An 18,798-nucleotide genomic window follows, 5' to 3' on the forward strand; every position below is an offset into this window, starting at 1 on the left:
AAAGAAAAGATGAAGCGAAACGGGAAAACAGTTCACACAAAGCACATTTATTTCCCGGCACACGGAAAGCACACATATACAGCCATAGTCAAAATGCACATATAGCAATCAAAACAAAAGCAACAACGACGCAGAGTTACTACCGACTACGCGCACACACGGCAACACTTATACAGTTCTACTTTACAGAAGGCGCCAACACACATTCACTCGAAAGCAAAGGAAAGAGGCCACCCTCATAGACAAGGGGGCAGACGGGCCTGTAGGCCAATATGTGCGCGTGACCTGAAGGAGCGGCCAGGCCCGCGAGACCGGGGGGGGGGGTCCTTCCCGCATCCTCGTGACGCGTTGGCGGACGAGCCGCAGATGTGGCCGCGTGGCTGTGCCCCGACTACGTGCTCCTTGTCGGGTCTCGTTGGCACGACGTTTGAAGTGGGGTGGGAACGGGGCCCCCTTTTTGCACTATCTCAGCGTGGGGGAAAAGGGGGAATTGTTGATGCCCTGGGGGAGGAGAATGGCTGGCTGGCTTAGGTCCCATGACGAGCGATCCCTCACCGCGACCTCGTCGCCGACCGCCGTCCTTCTCGCCTCGGACCCGAGCTCCTTTGCCTCTTCCCACAACTCTTCTCAGCCGACTCCAGAACCCAACTCGATGACACACCGATGACTTCACCACCCGACTCGACTCTCTGCCACACCGATGACTTCGCCACCCGACTCGACTCTCTGCCACACCGATGACTTCGCCACCCGACTCGACTCTCTGCCACACCGATGACTCGACTCACTCTCCACCTGACTCGACTGACTCTCCACCTGACTCGACTCACTCTCCACCTGACTCGACTCGCTTCCACCCGACTGGACTGACTTCATTCGCCTTGCGCTCGCCTTCTTATAGGCCGGCAGGAGCAGTTAAATGCAAATATCCGGATCAGGATGACCTTGGGGGCGGAGCCACGCTCGCCCATTGGTCGGAGGAAAGGGGGCGTGAATCTCCCCTGATCCTAGAATTTGCATATATTGATTTCACACAGACGCGCCTGGAGGCGGGTCCAAGCCGCCCCGCGCTTGCAAATTTGACTGAGCAAAAGTGGGCGTGTAGTGTTCTTGATCCGAATTCTCCCTCGGAAAGGCCGCTATTTGCGCTCGCGGCTCGGTGCATTCGGCACCAATCGCCGGACGGCCCTGAGGCAGCCCGACGCTCAGTGTTCACAGGTGGTGCGGGAATGGCCGTAGAAGGAGAGAGGTGAAGGTGGTAGAGGGTTTTCGGTGGTGGTTTGATGGTTATGGTGCCGTTTGGGAATGGCGGTGATGCGATGATGTGGGATTGAGTTGTGAAGGTAAAGGTCGTGGCTGTTGGCGTTGTTGTTGTTGTCCAAGGGTTGGAGCGTGGTTGTAGTTGGTGACGATGACTGGCGTGGTGGTGAAGGTGGTTGTTGTGTGATGGCGGTTGAGACGTGGTTGGTTCAAAATAAAGATCTATCAGAAAAACGGCTATCTCAAAGGATCGCAGCCTGAATGAATCACATAAATTCCCTCGATACAACGGGTTTGGGGCTAACTACACATGTACTTAGAGATATCTCACCTACGGGCCCTGAATGGTGGTTTGCGAATTTCCACAGCCGTATCTATATATATATATATATATATATATATATATATATATATATATATATATATATATATATATATATATATATATATATATATTATACATATATACAGTGAACAAATTCCAATCTCCTTCCTTAACCTGAGTTGAACGTCAGGCCTGGCAAGCCGGTTCATGAAAGTCTTGGGCCAAAAGCGTTCACCATGCGACCCTCCAATAACGGAGGGGGGTGGGGCACAATTGGGGTCGTAGTCATAGTAGTCGAAGTAATAGAATGAATGGCTGTAGGATGATATGTTAGAGATTGTGTGTGTTGGACTATTGTGAGTAAAATGTAGTTCTGAGAACATTTTGAGCACCCCTTGACCTCGTCCATCCCTGTGATAATATGTTTTAATCCCTGCAGGAAACCATTATTAACCAATGAAACTACGTGGAACGAAACTACCAAATAAATTAATGTCGAAATGCACGTTTCATGGTGAATATTTCCTTCCAAGTACATCCAGGGGCAAATCCAGGAATTGGGTAGGGGGGGGGGTTTCCAAATAACAGAAAATGATAAATTTTCCAAATAATTTCGAAATAATTTACTGTGAGCTGTTTGTGGTTTATTGTTTATTAGGTACTGTATTAATAGTTTTTTTTGAGGCTTCTGGCCTTTTTTGTGGCACACTTTCATGGGAGAAGGAGTTCTGGGTGACCAGGGAATCCCTGGGTTTGCCACTGTAATGGTAAATATTTTTTTGTTGGGGGGGGGGGTTCCGGGCAACCAGGGAACCCCCCCTGGATTTGCCACTGACATCATCATCTTATAAACACCAAGCCACTGTATATCCTGGGACTTACGTATTACGCTTGTTATCGGGACATTGTCGAACGTCACGAAAAGGTTACAAAGTTAACAATACGTTTAAATATAAACACGACGCACGAACGTATTAGGAAAAATAAATAAACAATGAAGAGTTTGTAAAATGTGGTGAAGTGTAAAGTTTACATTTTGTAAGGAAAACAAATCCTTTGAACAAGATTGTGACAATGTGACCTTTGTGGTCACTTCTTGTCCGTCACTCATCACAAGATTCCCTGTTTCTCGGAGAATCGGCGAAGGGGCTTTGATTCGCTGGTGGAATGGGCGGGGCTTGCTCGAGAGAGTGGGCGGGGCTTGCTCGAGAGAGTGGGCGGGGCTTGCTCGAGAGAGTGGGCGGGGCTTGCTCGAGAGGGTGGGCGGGGCTTGCTCGAGAGGGTGGGCGTGACGATGTTTTTCCCATCACTGCCCGCCCACAGTGCGCGGGAGATCTGGGCGGAATCTTTGCCTTGTATCGGCGTTTGCAGAAGAATAGGAAGACAGATCGAGGTAAAGAGCGGCGGAGACGGACAAGGACACAGTGGGGAAGAAAGCAACAGTTTGGCAAGTCAGTGTCTGAGGACGCAGTGAGAGACCTGGACAGGCAGGGAGGGAGCGGGGAGGCGGTGGAGAGGTCTGGGGGGACAGTGGAGTGGGTCGACACGAAGGACGAGAGAGAGGACAGAGGGCGTTCAGGAGGGAAGACCGAATATTCGCAAGAGACGAGTCAAGGCATTTGGGAACAGGTGAGTGGTTGCACCGGTGGTCGTGGTCGTGGTGGTGGTGGTGGTGGTGGTGATGGGATGGGTGCTAATCATGTGCTGAGCTGGACTGACGGATGTGATTCGCATCCATCTGAGCCCGGTTCGTGGACTCGGGATCCGATGTGCTTGGTAAACCGAACCGGACGTTCATTATGATTTGTCTCCACGTGCATGTCCGTGCGGAGCTGGGGATTCACGGAGGCTTCAGTGCGATCATGTTTCATGGTCTCAGGTGACCTTTAACCTACCATGCCAACGGATCACGCTGCTTTGGGCTTCTGTTAACATGAAACGCAGGTTTGGTTCGAGCTCGAACTTGCTGTGGTGGAGACAGGTAAACAAGGCTACCTGTCATGGCACGGATCGCAGGTGCAGTCTTCATTCCATGAAGCTTTGTTTCGATTTGATTTTGTTTACTCGAGATGTTGTGCTCACCTCGCTCTACCTTCCTGTGCTTTGTTTCATTCCTCGTTTATTCATCCCGGTTTGTTCATGGACACGGTGACCACTCAACACGCCATGGCTGTTGAGTTAATAAATTCATAAACAAACTAAAGATCGTTCATTAATTAAAAAAGAACTTCCTTCTGAAATGACAAATGTTTGTTTAGCATATTTGTCATTTTTCGTGTTTCTCAGAAGTATGACGTGAAAATAAGTCGCCTGTTTCACTTTCGACCGTCTTGGGTTACGATCATGTTAGAACACAACTGTCATTGTCACGAAGGACGACACACACACACACTAGATATATATTAATTGTGTGTGTGTGTACATATATATATATATATATATATATATATATATATATATATATATATTTATTTTGTCTATCTGGCATGATTTATTCGATGCAGGTATGTGCACTCTCTTCTGAGCTTTCTCACCTGGATTTGTCTCACCTGGGGTGTCTTCTAATCGACACCAATAATACCACAGATTTTATTTTTACCTCGCGGTACGTGTATGGCATATAGGGAAGGCAAGTTATGGCCACGCATCATGGAGCCATTATAGTATTGTGAAAATGCCATTTCTGGAACTTCTGACCAACGATCTTCAGAAAATGTTTGAGCGAGTTCTTTCTACCCACTCATTTGATTGTCCCTATTATGTCAACCGTGGGTTTTAAAGGCACATAGTCAGGCTACGTGAAAAACATTTAATTGCACAAAATACCAATGTGTGGTATTACTGTTTGTAACGACAAACAAACTAACCACAGATGGTATCACCAATATCACTAATCAAGGGCAGCATCACCAATATCACTAACCATGGATGGTATCAACAATATAACTAACCACAGCCACTATCGCCAATATAACTAACCATGGATGGTATCACCAACATAACTAACCAGAGATGGTATCACCAATATAACTAACCACAGATGGTATCACCAATATAACTAACCACAGATGGTATCACCAACATAACTAACCAGAGATGGTATCACCAATATAACTAACCACGGATGGTATCACCAACATAACTAACCAGAGATGGTATCACCAATATAACTAACCACAGATGGTATCACCAATATAACTAACCACAGATGGCATCACCAATATAGCTAACCATGGATGGTATCACCAATATAACTAACCATGGATGGTATCACCAATATAACTAACCACAGACAGCATCTCCAATATAACTAACCATGGACGGTATCACCAATATAACTAACCATGGACGGTATCACCAATATGACTAGCCATGGATGGTATCAACAATATAATTAACCACGGATGGTATCACCAATATAACTAACCATGGATGGTATCACCAATATAACTAACCACAGACAGCATCTCCAATATAACTAACCATGGACGGTATCACCAATATAACTAACCATGGACGGTATCACCAATATAACTAACCATGGATGGTATCACCAATATAACTAACCACAGACAGCATCTCCAATATAACTAACCATGGATGGTATCACCAATATAACTAACCATGGACGGTATCACCAATATGACTAGCCATGGATGGTATCAACAATATAATTAACCACGGATGGTATCACCAATATAACTAACCACGGATGGTATCACCAATATAACTAACCACAGACAGCATCACCATTATCAAACCACCAATGGTATCACCAATTTAACTAACTACAGACGGCATCACCTATATAACTAACCACGGATGGTATCACCAATATAACTAACCACAGACAGCATCACCATTATCAAACCACCAATGGTATCACCAATTTAACTAACTACAGACGGCATCACCTATATAACTAACCACAGATGGTATCACCAATATAACTGACAACAGACGGCATCAACAATATAACTAACCATGGATGGTTTCACTAATATAACTAATCATGGACCGCATTACCAATATAACTAACCATGGATGGTTTCACTAATATAAGTAACCACAGCCTGCATTACCAATATAACTAACCACGGATGGCCCTTTCTGTGCCTTCCCCTCCCCATCCATGATCACCTCCACCTGCAGCAAGTGGACAGATAACAGCAAATCTGATGATTGCGTTGTGGAAGCGGCAATTACCCTGTGTCAGCCAAATGCAGCTCCATTTCATATTTCCCCATGACCCCCATTGCAACACTATACGTCAACCTTGCTGGTTCTCACCCATCTGGCTCAGCAATTTCAATCATGTTGTAAACTATATGTCTACAACGGCAGCGAGTAAACAACAGCGTTTGTTGTGTCTGAAAAGCATCCAATCAGGCAGAGCAATATATATGGAGAAATAGAGATGGAGAGATGTAGAGATGGAGATGAAGACATAAAGATGGAGAGATGCAGATATACTTGGGGAGAGATATAGAGATGGAGAGATAAAGATGGAGAGATGGAGATGAAGAGATAAAGATGGATGTATATATATATATATATATATATATATATATATATATATATTATATACATTTATATATATTATATACAGAGATGGAGAGCCAACTGAGCAGGAAAGTAAGCCTGGTGTTGGCTTAACGGTTAGGGTGGCTGGCTTAAGATCTTAGGGTCTTGAGTTTGAGCTCCTGTTTGTCATTAAATGAAAACCAGGTGGGGTTGACTCAGCTTCTCATCCTTCCGAGGTCGTTGAAATGAGTGCCAGTGTACTGGTCATAGATGGCACTGCATCAGCGGCACAGCCGCAACCCCTGCCCAGAAAATGATGCAACCAGCAGCCACAGGCTGCACACGATAGCTATGAGTAGAAAAGAATGAAGAAAAGATCCGTTTTGGGATTGAGAATGAGTGCCAGTGGATGGGAGAGTGGCTTTTGCAATGAAAACAGAGCAGTTAGCACCTCTGCTTAGTCAATTATCACCAAATGACACTTTTTAATCCCATCCACAAAGCCTGCCAGTGCAAGCCAGCCTGGGAAATGGGCAAACACTTATTACAGAGTTGGAATACACTCTCAAAGTCTCCCATAGACTCGTTTTCTAATTCATTTCTGCTTGGTAGATCCCTTGTTTGCCATCTGGTAACCTCCTTACTTGCTCTTTAAAAAAAAGATAATTGCCATGCCTTCGCCATCCTATCTGTGCCATGTGTGCCAATGCACTCTGTCTCTTTGTGCTATCTCAAAACTGCTTCTTGGCACATCTCCACCATGCCTAACTAAGTGCCAGGTGAAACAGATTAGATTGGGAAATCCATTGCAATATATTTTCTAGACGTGTCATCCCTTTTTGAATGGCTCACTTTTTGACGTGGCTTTGCAACAGAGTCGGTCACACCTGAAGTTGCACCGAGGGTGAGACGTTATGAGCCATCGCAGACCTCCATAAAACATTCCATTAAAGGACAAGAGCTGTTTGGATGCGTTGCTGCTTTTAGAAAAACGAAGGACAATGAGGCATCATGGACAAATTAACATTGTACGTTGGATTAGAACCAGGGGTCACTTTGGTCAAGTGTACAATGAAGGAGGTTCACTGACGTTGACGCTAACAATGCCAAACCAGTAAAAACATCAAATTACACTTTACATTACATCTCAGGTGGAGTCAATACCATGGATATAGTCTTCACACCATTTGATACAATACTCAGGGTCACACTTTAAGGGCTGATAGGAAAACATCACAAGTCCTGGGGGTGAGGGTGAGGGTGAGAGAGAGGTGGTTTGGGGGGGGGGGAGGTGAACCTCCTTTTTATAACATCCACATTATTTCTGGAAAGATGATCGAAGCTTCTCTCCCTCAAGGAATAATTTTACTGAACACTACAAAATCATACATGCCTTTTCGCCTCAATAATGATCTGCATCGTGGACCACATCAAGGCCATGATTGACTAGTCTTGCAGATTATCATTGGTGCTTGAAAGTCAAAGTAGGCTGAGTACCACTATCCAAGGTTAACTTCTTCTCCATCAGGCATTTTAACAGTTTCAAGATATTTTGCCTGAGACATAAAGCATCGTTTGCAAACCCTTCCATCCAAAGTGGAACTTTGACGCAAGTGGCTTTGTATTAAGTAGATGTGCTTCTTAGTAATGTCCGATAGTACTGGTGAACTATCGTAGAGTACGGTAGTACTCCGTATGTAGGGATGGCATGGGAAAAAATAAAAAATAATCCTTTTTGATGCGTGGATTGTGCAAAGGCAAACGAGTGGTACTCCTCCATCGACTTGACGTGCGTTCACTTGTTGATTTTTTTTAATCTCCTTTTTTTTTTAGATGAGCGATGCTCATGGAAGAGCAAAGTCAAATTGACAGTGAGGTAGCAGGGCAACATTTGGCTAAAACTGGTAAGACGGTAAACGGATGGGAGAGGAAGAGAGGGAATGGGAGGAAAAACTGAAACCTGCAAGAAAGATGGTTGGGTTAGGAAGGGTTAATGGAGGTGATAAATATCATTAGTCAAGATGGGGGATGACATAAGGTGGCGGTGCGCTGCCAAATTGAAACTCTGGATGGAAGAGTCGGAAAGAATGGCCTATGTAAGGTGATTCTATGGATAGATGGGAGAACTGAAGAACAAAGTTGAGGTATGCAGTCAGTTTGGATTTTGAACGTATAATCGGAATGCGGATACTTGAAGAACACGAACATTGTGGAGTAGATAGGGAGAGTCTGAGTATGGAGAGAGAGAAGAGGGTGCGATATCAGAGAAGAGGTGTTTAAAAAACAAAACAGTGAGAACACCAACCTGCCTGCAATGTGAAAGGAACAGACCTTGTCCATCAGCCTCGTCAGGAGGTTCCAATAACTTAAAAAGCTTTAAGATTCCATGGAATCCAGGAGAGACAGATGGTGATGCTGGGATTCCAGATAATGGTGGAGAGCAGTACCCTATTGAGCTATGAACAAAGGCCATGTAGACTAGACCTGAACAAGCATAGCTAAATCAGTGTTATTTTAAAATCTGTGTTTTTTTCCAGTGGATTTAAAGACCCGACAGTGCTCTTTGATTTAAAGATGGCAGAGGGCAGCACTACATTGTCAGTGCTATGAAGTGCTGGAGATGAGATAAGATGACTGGAGATGAGTGTTAGGATGAGTTACGAGAGATGACGAGATGAGAGTTGGGATGAGATGACTGGGAGACGAGAGTTGGGATGAGATTACTGGAGATGAGTGTTGGGATGAGTGACTGGAGATGAGAGTTGGGATGAGATGACTGGGGGATTGAGTGTTGGGATGAGATGACTGGGGGATGAGTGTTAGGATGAGTGACGAGAGATGACTGGAGATGAGAGTTGGGATGAGATGACTGGGGGATGAGTGTTGGGATGAGCGACTGGAGACGAGAGTTGGGATGAGATGACTGGAGATGAGTGTTGGGATGAGTGACTGGAGATGAGAGTTGGGATGAGACAACTGGAGATGAGTGTTGGGATGAGTGACTGGAGATGAGAGTTGGGATGAGATGACTGGAGATGAGTGTTGGGATGAGTGACTGGAGATGAGAGTTGGGATGAGATGACTGGGGGATGAGTGTTGGGATGAGCGACTGGAGATGGGAGTTGGGATGAGATGACTGGAGATGAGTGTTGGGATGAGTGACTGGAGATGAGAGACTGGAGATAAGATGACCGGAGATGAATAACTGGAGATGAGATGACCGGAGATGAGAGCCGGGTGCACCATTATGATCCTGAGAGTAAGAGACGATCAATGGCGTCCTGTCACAAGGGATCACCAGGCCCTCACTTAGCTCTGCCAGATTTCCATTTCTTCCCCAAACTGAAGGAACACCTTCGTGGAGAACATTGTTCTTCCACCAATGATGTCATGCCCACTGGTTAAGTCAGCAGGTCACGCTGTACTTGAACTTTGGCTGAAATGAGTGGACCAAGGTTCTGACTATGTTGAGAAAGAAATATGCACCATGGTAGACTTGAGATTGATAGTAGTATCCGTCTTTGTTTTTCATTGGAATATATTTACCTAGTTTGGAGAAAAAGAGTAGGAGGCATTACTTTTCAACACGCTCTCGTATGAAGGAAGGAGTGCCATCTCCCCAAGCTGAAGAGAAGTGCAGAATGTGCAGGATGGAAAACAGAGCTGAGAACCTGCATTCAGCAGATCACCAGAAAATAAGAGAATGAAACAAAGCAGGATGACGAGGAAAGGAGGAAGAATAATAAAAGAAGAGGAAGTAAAAGATTGTTTTAAAATGGATTGAGAGGTTTTGTTGAAAGCTTTTGTGGACAAGTGAAGTGGAAATAAAAAACACAACCCATTTTGTGAAAACCATGCCAATTTATTACAGAACAAGGTCTGTCATTAATGAGGCCGGAAACAGTTTGTTGTTGTGACATTGTGTGAAAATTGTTGAAATAGGCAGAAAGCAGGGTAAACGACGCCATACCAAATAACACTTCAGATCAAACACGAAACCTGCAAGATCTCTGTACAGTGGTCTTGCCCAGGACAGGTTCTGTGCTTCTGAAGCGGTCTCATAGGGAGGATTACACTGGGTAGTTTGCCGTTGCAATCCCAGAGGTAATCAGGGCAGGAATATGAGATTTCGTGAAAGGGGGCTGGCAATAACTCGTCTACTCCTTGGAAATGTACTGTTGGGACTTTTAAGGTCCACCAGCAGGAACCAATGCTGTGAGGCTAGTCCGAGTTTTACATCTCATCCGCTAGATGGGACACTCATTGATGCAACGTTCTGCCTGTGAGACACCAGGGTGAGAGTTTACAGTCGGATCAGGAATTGAATCCACACCACACAACTCGGTCAAAGGGGACTGCATTACGACTTGGCTCTCTGACCAGGCAATTAGATGCTTCATGGAGGAAAGATGGGATTGGTGTAAGTGGATGTGGTTAATAATATCTCATTTACTTTTCAGATCAATGACATCACCTTCTCTGAGGCTTTTTTCACCATCAGTCACGTGACAACCGTTATGACAACCACATGACAAAATGTAATACATTTACAAGATTTCATCCCTGTGATTAAGAGTTGGGAGATTGCGTGATAGAACAGGCCTCTCTCTGCTTGCACACACATCACTGGTCACTGGTCCCTTGGTATCTTCCATAAACAGTCGGCCTTTTGGCCTGCACCATACTAGCTAAATTCCTAACTCCTAGTTTGCAGCATTGCTTGTCTTTGGTCGAAGAAGTTTATTTGTTCCGCCAGTAGCCCAGTACAGTCACAGTGTATGGTCAGTGATGTCAAGGAAGTGATTTTGTGGATGAAAATGGCACAGACATTTGGGCCTAACAAACAGGGAACGTTCAGTTGTCACGACAGCGAGTTCCATGATATTAAGTAAGGCGGGGAAACATCCCAACACTCCTGCTTTTCATCCTCCTCGGTCCTTTTGTTTAGTTTACTCAACATTTTAAATTTGATATTGTCCACACCATCAGTCGCAGAGAGAGCCCTTGGGTGCAGACGTTAAGTGTACTCAACATATATGACCATGAATGGGGGGTAGGAGGGTATCTTGACCACATTATTAATGTACCACTTTGTAACCATCTCTCATTTTGAATGCAACATGGCTGCCTCGGTGTTGTTTATGTGACACTTGCGGGAGCTGAATCCACAGCGGTACTTGTGGTGCTAGTGAAGTACTTGGAGTGCAGGTGAAAAGCGATTCACGTCTTGGCAACGCAGCCTACTCGAGGCCTTGACTTCATGTGTTGACCACTCAGCCGATCCTCAGCTTATTAAATAATCTCTCAGGAATGTGATATTTGTTTTTCTTAACAGATTCAATCAAACTATGAATGGTATGAAAAACATGTTTGGCTGATGTAACTGAGGACGTTACATGGTTAGCTAATGATTCTTCATTCACGGCTTCATGCTTTTTTTTTTTTTTGGCATCCACTTATCGTCATGACATTGCTTTCAACTCGTTATGATTACGGTGCATCACCACTGCTACCGGATTGGTTAGGTTTTTAGTCATCAGCTACTAGGAGAATTGGCCACAGAGTCCAATGAGCTTCTCCAGCCCATTGCTATTACGTCGGAGTTGTCCTTCTCCTAGTTTTACTCTAACATGGATAACCCATGACAGTCGGGAGAGAGCTTTTATGGCGCCTCTGGGGACTTGCTAGGAGATTGCATCATTGGTTATTCGAAGGATTTTTAATAACCATTCCACCAGTTAACCAACTTCACCCTCGACATTCACTGCCAGATTGTCCCTGACTGCTTTTGCAGCTAAGCCTCACGTGTGAGGGTCATTCATCTGTCCGCAACCTCTGGACGGGGGTGGTTGGGTATGGTCGCCTCCGGTGTTATCACATGAAAGCACATCTTTCACCCCAAAACTGTTGTATTAGGTATATTTTGGGCTGACAGGATGGCCGCGAGGTACGCACACTCTCCTCGAAGCTGTCTAGCCTGGGTTCAAATCCTGACTCAGCTATAAACTGTCAATCTGGTGTTTCACAGGCAGAGTGATTCATTCAATATGCGAGTGCCAGCCCTCAGATGGGCATTAAACTGGGCATCCCATCTGCCAGCATTAGTTGGTGGACGTTAAAGATCCCACAGTGTCCTTCGTGAAGAGTAGGAGAGCTATCGCCGGCACCCTGACCAAGTTCCAAATTCCTGCCATAACCAGCAGAGGGCATTGCATCAGGGGCAGAGCTGCACCTTCAGCCAATGATGATACCCTGCAGCCTCGTGCTGCATACGAATGAAGAAGATGATATATTTTTGGCTTTCTTTTACTTTTGCATTTTTGAGGAAATGAGTTTAAATTGTCACTTAATATTAAATAACCGTACTCATTCAGAGTGGAATTTTAATGAGTGTAGCAGACTTTACATCTATACAGAGGGGCTTTCAAAAGGCTCAACAAATGAGTTACCCAGTTTCATTATGTACTGTAGGTATGTAAGAAAGATATTTGCTTCCTTATTATACCTACAGTACCTACCCATATATTGAAAAAATGAGAGAATTTTTTTTTCTTCCGGTTCTGGGTTTGGAGCGTTGGCAGGTCTCCTTGGGGGCTCCCTGCTGACGATCTCAAAGTTAAGTTTTCGGTCGTATATATGCAGGTCACTCTACCCTGGATATGCTGCTTCTGCTCTCCCAACAATGGATGGAAGCCCTCAATGCCAGTTGAGTTAAGTTTTCGGTCGGAACAAGTGTGTATCTACCCTCAGGAGAGCCAGAAAACAACATCTTTCTCATCTCAAGTCTGAACTCTCAAACCTCTCTCACTCCTCAAAATCCTGGTGGCGTCTAATCAAATCTGTTTCTGGTGTATGTTCCCCCTCCATCCCCTCCCTTACCTCAAATGGCCACACTGCTGATGCCGCACGTGAAAAGGCTGAATGCCTAAACTCGGGTGTATGCAGCTAAATCTTGTGTCCAAAACCCATCACTTTCTCTACCCACCTTACCCAGTCGCACCCAACTGTCCCTGGACTCTGTGTCCTTTTCTCCTGACAAGGTGGAGAGCTTGCTGTCAAACCTCGACTCAGATTCTGCAACCGGTCCAGATGGCATCAGCCCACGTGTCCTCAAAGCCTGCTCTTCTGCTCTTGCTCACCCTCTCTCTGTTCTATTCACCCTCTCATTTGCTCAAGGTCATCTGCCATCTGCTTGGAAATCAGCAAACATCACTGCCCTGCATAAAAAAGGTGCAAAAACAGATCCCTACAACTACAGACCAATCAGCCTTCTCCCAATCATCAGCAAGGTTATGGAATCCATCATCGCTTCAGACGTCAAATCCTTCCTCTTCTCCAATGGCTTGATTTCTGATCATCAATTTGGTTTCAGACCAGGTCACTCTACCCTGGATATGCTGCTTCTGCTCTCCCAACAATGGATGGAAGCCCTCAATTGCAGACATGAAATCCGAGCCGTATCCCTGGACATATCACGTGCTTTTGACACAGTCTGGCAACCTGCCCTGCTCACCAAACTCTCTTCCCATGGTATTCAAGGCCATCTCCACTCATGGCTCGCAGACTTCCTCTCCTGACGCAGTCAACGTGTGGCCCTAAATGGAGTTCTTTCATCCCCTCTTCCTGTCCAGGCTCGAGTTCATCAAGGTAGCGTTCTGGGCCCTGTTCTTTTTTTGGTTTTCATCAATGATCTCTCTGACTCTGGAAAATCCTCTATTTCTCTTTGCCGACGACTCCACCCTCTGCCATACCATCTGTCATCCCTCAGACGAGCAAGCAGCAGCTTCTTCGCTCACTGCTGATCTGGATAAAATCGCAAACTGGTCCAACACGTGGAACATGTCTTTCAATCCGGACAAATCTCACACTCTCACTATGTCTCTTCAAAAGGATCGTTTAGAAAACCCCCCATCCACTTTCTCAACAATTCTCTGGAAGAAGTCCTTTCTTTCAAGCTTCTGGGTCTCACTATCTGCCATGACCTTTCCTGGGAAAGCCACATTTCAAACCTCGCCTCAAAAGCCAGTCGCCGACTGAGAATCCTCCGTCGTGCAAAGTCCTTCCTCGGCCCACCTGAGCTCCTGACCACTTACAAAGCTTTTGTCTGCAGCCTGATGGAGTACTGCTCTCCCCTCTGGGCTGGTGCTCCTGCCTCCCACCTTTCTCGGCTTCACACTGTCGAAACCAGGGCATTTAAGATCATCGGCATCTCCCGCAATGAGGCTGAGTCTTTGGGCCTCTCACTCAATCACCGCAGGTTGGTCGGTGGTCTTTCTGTCTTCTCCCGTCTCTTCTCCAGCCTCGCCCCCCCCTGCTCTCTCTGCGATTTGTCCCCACCACATTTCCGCAGGGCTCTCAAGGTCCACCAACAACCCCCTTCTGGTAAAACTACCAAAATCATGAATCACTGCTCACCTTCACTCTTTCATTCCTCTTTTTTTCCCACCTTTGGAATATACTCCCTCACTCTATTCATTCCCATTCTTCCTTCCAGGTCTTCAAAACAGCTGTTCACCACCACCTCTTATCATCCCCCATCCAAATCCTCGATCTCTTCTACCCCCGATAATCCACGGAAGCCCACCTCCTTCAAATTCCCTGCTTTCCTTCCTGAAAGTCCATGTAATGTCCATCTTCTATTCTCCATGTTCCCTGCCCCCATCCCTCTCTCTTCCACAGATCTCCTAATGTCTCTGTTCCCCACTGTTTTGTCCTTCCCACTCCCTCCCCTCCTGTCTCATGCCCCCCTTGATGTGCGTTGTGTGTTAGCTCTCACACGAGCCTTGACAAGGTATACCAAAAATAAAAATGCTCATGCTCCCTGGACAATTGTGTTCCGAGATATTTTTGTGTACCTTTCGTGCATTATTAATACAATAACAATTGGAATTCCCTTGCAAGGAACTTCAATGCAGGAGAGACCATTAGAGCCATCAAGCCAGGGCAATGTTTGCCAACCTAGGGTTGTCCATGCTCTTTCCTTTTTCATACTGAATGCCAAGCAAGGAAGCAGCACGCACCATTTTTAAAGTCTTTAGCATGACTTGACCAGGGTTCAAACCACCGACCTCCCAGACTCAGAACGGAACATTACACCTCGGAGTCTGGTTCATACTTTAAATGCATCCGGTCCAAAAGGATAGTACAGAGGTGGTGCACTTACTTGTGAGTAGTCTAGCCTGGGTTCAATTCCAGACCCAGCCAGAAACTGTCAAATTGGTGCTTCGCAGGCTGGGTGTTGCATCACGAGGTGTGCCATTCTTTGGATGGTTGCGAAGCTTGGTGTTCCGTCTTGTCAACGTTACATGGTGGATATGAAAGATCCCTCGATGTCTTTCAACAAAGAGGAGGCAAACTATCGCCGTCACCCTGAACAGGTTCCAAATGATTGTCATCTTCAGCCAAACGTCAGGTCGAACCAGTCGGTTAATGAAAGACCTGGACCATAAACCTTCCCTAGCCGACCCCACAAGAGGGGAGGAATAATTGTGGCTATTAAAGTAGTAGTAGTAGTAGTAGTAGTGGTAGTAGTTTCCAAGTGCATCACCATGTGTGTTTTTTTTGAATCTCCATGCTGTTCCCTCAAAGGTTGCAATGAAAAATAAATAAATAAACCTTTTTCTAAGTTAACTGACTTTGCATTTTTCTTTTTTTATGGCTACGTTGTGACATCTCAACTATTTCTATTTTTACTTTCATCCATTTTGTTTGAGATATGTCAACCTCAAATTCCTGACCTGTTTCTATTCTGAAAATCTGGCAAGACTGCATTGAGTTGCTTTATTTTGACCTCACGTTTGTCTGCACATTCCATGGAATGTTTACAGCTTTCATGCTGTTGTTCAGCTGTCATTGATTGAAAACAACGTATTTTAAAGTCAATATATGAAATTGAAGCAGGAAGAGAATTGTCGCCCAAGCACTTATCCCCTCCTTGGGTCTGCGAGGGAGGTCTCGGAGCCTCGGGTGGCTTCTTCCCGGAGCCCGGGCGGGATCCGTGGACGACGCCCGAAAAAAATACTCATCTGATCTCCCATTGCAACTCAATCCACAGATGCTCATTGGTGTTCTGAGACGACAGCATGAAGACAAGATGTTCAACTCCACCGTTGATTTGTGTAGATAATTTGGAATTTCACCAACGTGAGAGCATATGCTTGCGAACGATGGCCTGGGATCCGTAATACCCACGTTACGCATGAGGCAGCCGGCAGGACACCCCGGCTGATGCACATGCTCCGTAATACTGGGGAACCTGCGAAAATGGCACGCCATGGTTTTCATGGAATTATTCTCCACCATTAACAGAAACTCGAACCAGACAGCTCAGGGCACAATACCAACTGAGTTATGTCTATCTTTCTCTATTTTATTCTTTTTAAGTGAGGCAAGTATGTTCAATGGTAAGTGCATTCCCTCTGAGATATTCTGCCATGTCTGTAATTGGTGCTTCAGTACATAATCAATCCATCTTGGTTCAGGTGACATCGTACGTGTAATTCCTTTACATTTACGCTATAACTATGTTCAGTGTTTCAGCTGTCATCCCAATGGAATTGTTATTTTGATGACTGCAGCTGGTGGGCATTCTATTTGTACTTTTTCCTCACTGCCTTTCCTTCCATGCTGTCTTCCCCCAATTTTCACATTCCTCTCTATCTCCTATCATTACCTCTTTCCATTCCCTTATTCTGTTTCTTTCATCCTGATCTCCACTATATTTTATCTTAAGTTTGTCTTTCACTCCGAATTGAAGATATAAACAGGTGTACCAGTTAAGGTGTATTGTCTTTACAAATGACTGAGGTTGGTGATATCCTGTGTTCCAGGTATACAAGGTTACAAGGCACAGCTCACCAGGAGGCCCTTGGCCTTGCTTTCTCCCGCACTCTTGTTTCGCCAGATTATGCCTCAGCGGCCCTTGCTTTCCTCCATGTTTGCAAGTCCCGGGTATTCTCCCCATGCACGGCCCAGCATGTCCCATCCTGGGCTCGTCTACCACAATGGCTGTCTCGTTTCTGGCTCATTGGATGCCCTCATCCATCTCTTGATTCCTTCTGCTGACTACTACCCAGACGTATGTGGCATGATAGTACTACTACCCAAACAGTGCTTCTGCAAGATACACCGCTTATTATCCTCATGCTTTTTTAAAAAAAAATTACGGGGGGGGGGGGGTTAATTGTAACCGGCTCCGTCTGTCTGTCTCTGTCTCTGTCTGTTCGTCCGTCAGTCTGTCCGGCTGTCACGCTCTCTCCTCCTAAACGGTTGGGAGGAAATTCACTAAACTTGGTGGTTATGATCACCGCATGGTAAGAAGGTGAAAGTGTAGTGTCATTTTTGGCTCTGCCCCGACCATGGGTTGGTCAAAAGGTCAAATGCCAAAAATGTAATTACGGGTACATTTTTAAATGAAACTTTGTATATGTAATCAACATTGTGGGACACATGAAATGTGGAACAAACTTTTGGATTTGACCCCCGGCTCATGGCCCAGGGGGTGGGGACTAAAGATCATAAGGATCAAAGCAGGAAAACAAAAATTACAATTCAAAATTTGACGTTGCATCATTACTGGTAGAACATTTTGCCATCTTTCAACTTCGCTTTCGGTGGGAAGTGAGGGGACTTTGATCGAGTGTGTTTTGCCCTAATTTCACCAAAATGGCACAACAGCTCAGTGTTAGCTATTTTAAACATTTACTATTCATTCATGATCATTAAATAAACAGAAAAATGCGACCAAAAGGATGACTCACTAATTGCAGGATACCAGTCGTCTCTCTCTCTCTCTCTCTCTCTCTCTCTCTCTCTCTCTCTCTCTCTCTCTCTCTCTCTCTCTCTCTCTCTCTCTCTCTCTCTCTCTCTCTCTCTCTCTCTCTCTCTCTCTCTCTCTCTCTCTCTCTCTCTCTCTCTCTCTCTCTCTCTCTCTCTCTCTCTCTCTCTCTCTCTCTCTCTCTCTCTCTCTCTCTCTCTCTCTCTCTCTCTCTCTCTCTCTCTCTCTCTCTCTCTCTCTCTCTCTCTCTCTCTCTCTCTCTCTCTCTCTCTCTCTCTCTCTCTCTCTCTCTCTCTCTCTCTCTCTCTCTCTCTCTCTCTCTCTCTCTCTCTCTCTCTCTCTCTCTCTCTCTCTCTCTCTCTCTCTCTCTCTCTCTCTCTCTCTCTCTCTCTCTCTCTCTCTCTGTGTTACTTCCACTTTTTAACCTCTCCCATCTTGCAACTTACACTGTACTCTTCTTGCCACCAACTCAAAGTTTAAAATGAATGATATATATTAGCCTGGCCCATCTTTTTCATAATTACTGACAGTCTAAAGTAGTAGGTGGGTATAGTGGATCCCAACTCCCTTGTTTCCCCTCTCTCTCTCTCTTGGCCTTCATTTTTACACATGAGTTCTGGGTGTCTGACCAGCTGTCACCGCACACAGAACAAAAAAGAAAACGTGTTACATTTTCACGTGCTACAGATAAGACGGTAATTACAGGTGATTTTTCTGTCTTCCCTCGCACTGCGAGCTCGTCACGCTGTAACACGCCTCGTACGCAGTCTGGAAAGTGTCGCATGAGGCCTTGTCTGCCAAACCACTCGGCTGCATGATTCACAAAACATTACAAAGGGCAAAGGGCAATGGAAAGAAACAGCTACCGGGATAACAAAGATTATAATGGTGATGACGAAGGCGCCAATTTGGT

General features: G+C 45.4%; 1 protein-coding gene across 5 annotated transcripts in view; it reads left to right on the top strand.

The window, feature by feature from the left end:
* The first annotated feature begins 2,910 nt into the window (after positions 1-2,910).
* Positions 2,911-18,798, top strand: part of RASGEF1B (RasGEF domain family member 1B) — a 38,185-nt gene continuing 22,297 nt past the window's right edge. For 3 of the 5 annotated variants that reach the window (XM_085883160.1, XM_085883159.1, XM_085883158.1), the window contains exons 1-2: positions 2,986-3,214; positions 17,013-17,186. In XM_085883160.1, the coding sequence (XP_085739286.1) occupies positions 17,016-17,186 (171 nt within the window). In that variant the 5' untranslated portion in view covers positions 2,986-3,214; positions 17,013-17,015. Of the gene's footprint in view, positions 3,215-16,938; positions 17,187-18,798 lie in introns of all 5 variants that reach the window. The other 2 variants (XM_085883161.1, XM_085883157.1) reach the window with 2 other exon arrangements.

This window comes from Eptatretus burgeri, chromosome 5 (assembly GCF_056783735.1).
Source record: "Eptatretus burgeri isolate ZD-2024b chromosome 5, Ebu_testis_v1, whole genome shotgun sequence".
Classification (NCBI taxonomy): Eukaryota; Metazoa; Chordata; class Myxini; order Myxiniformes; family Myxinidae; genus Eptatretus; species Eptatretus burgeri.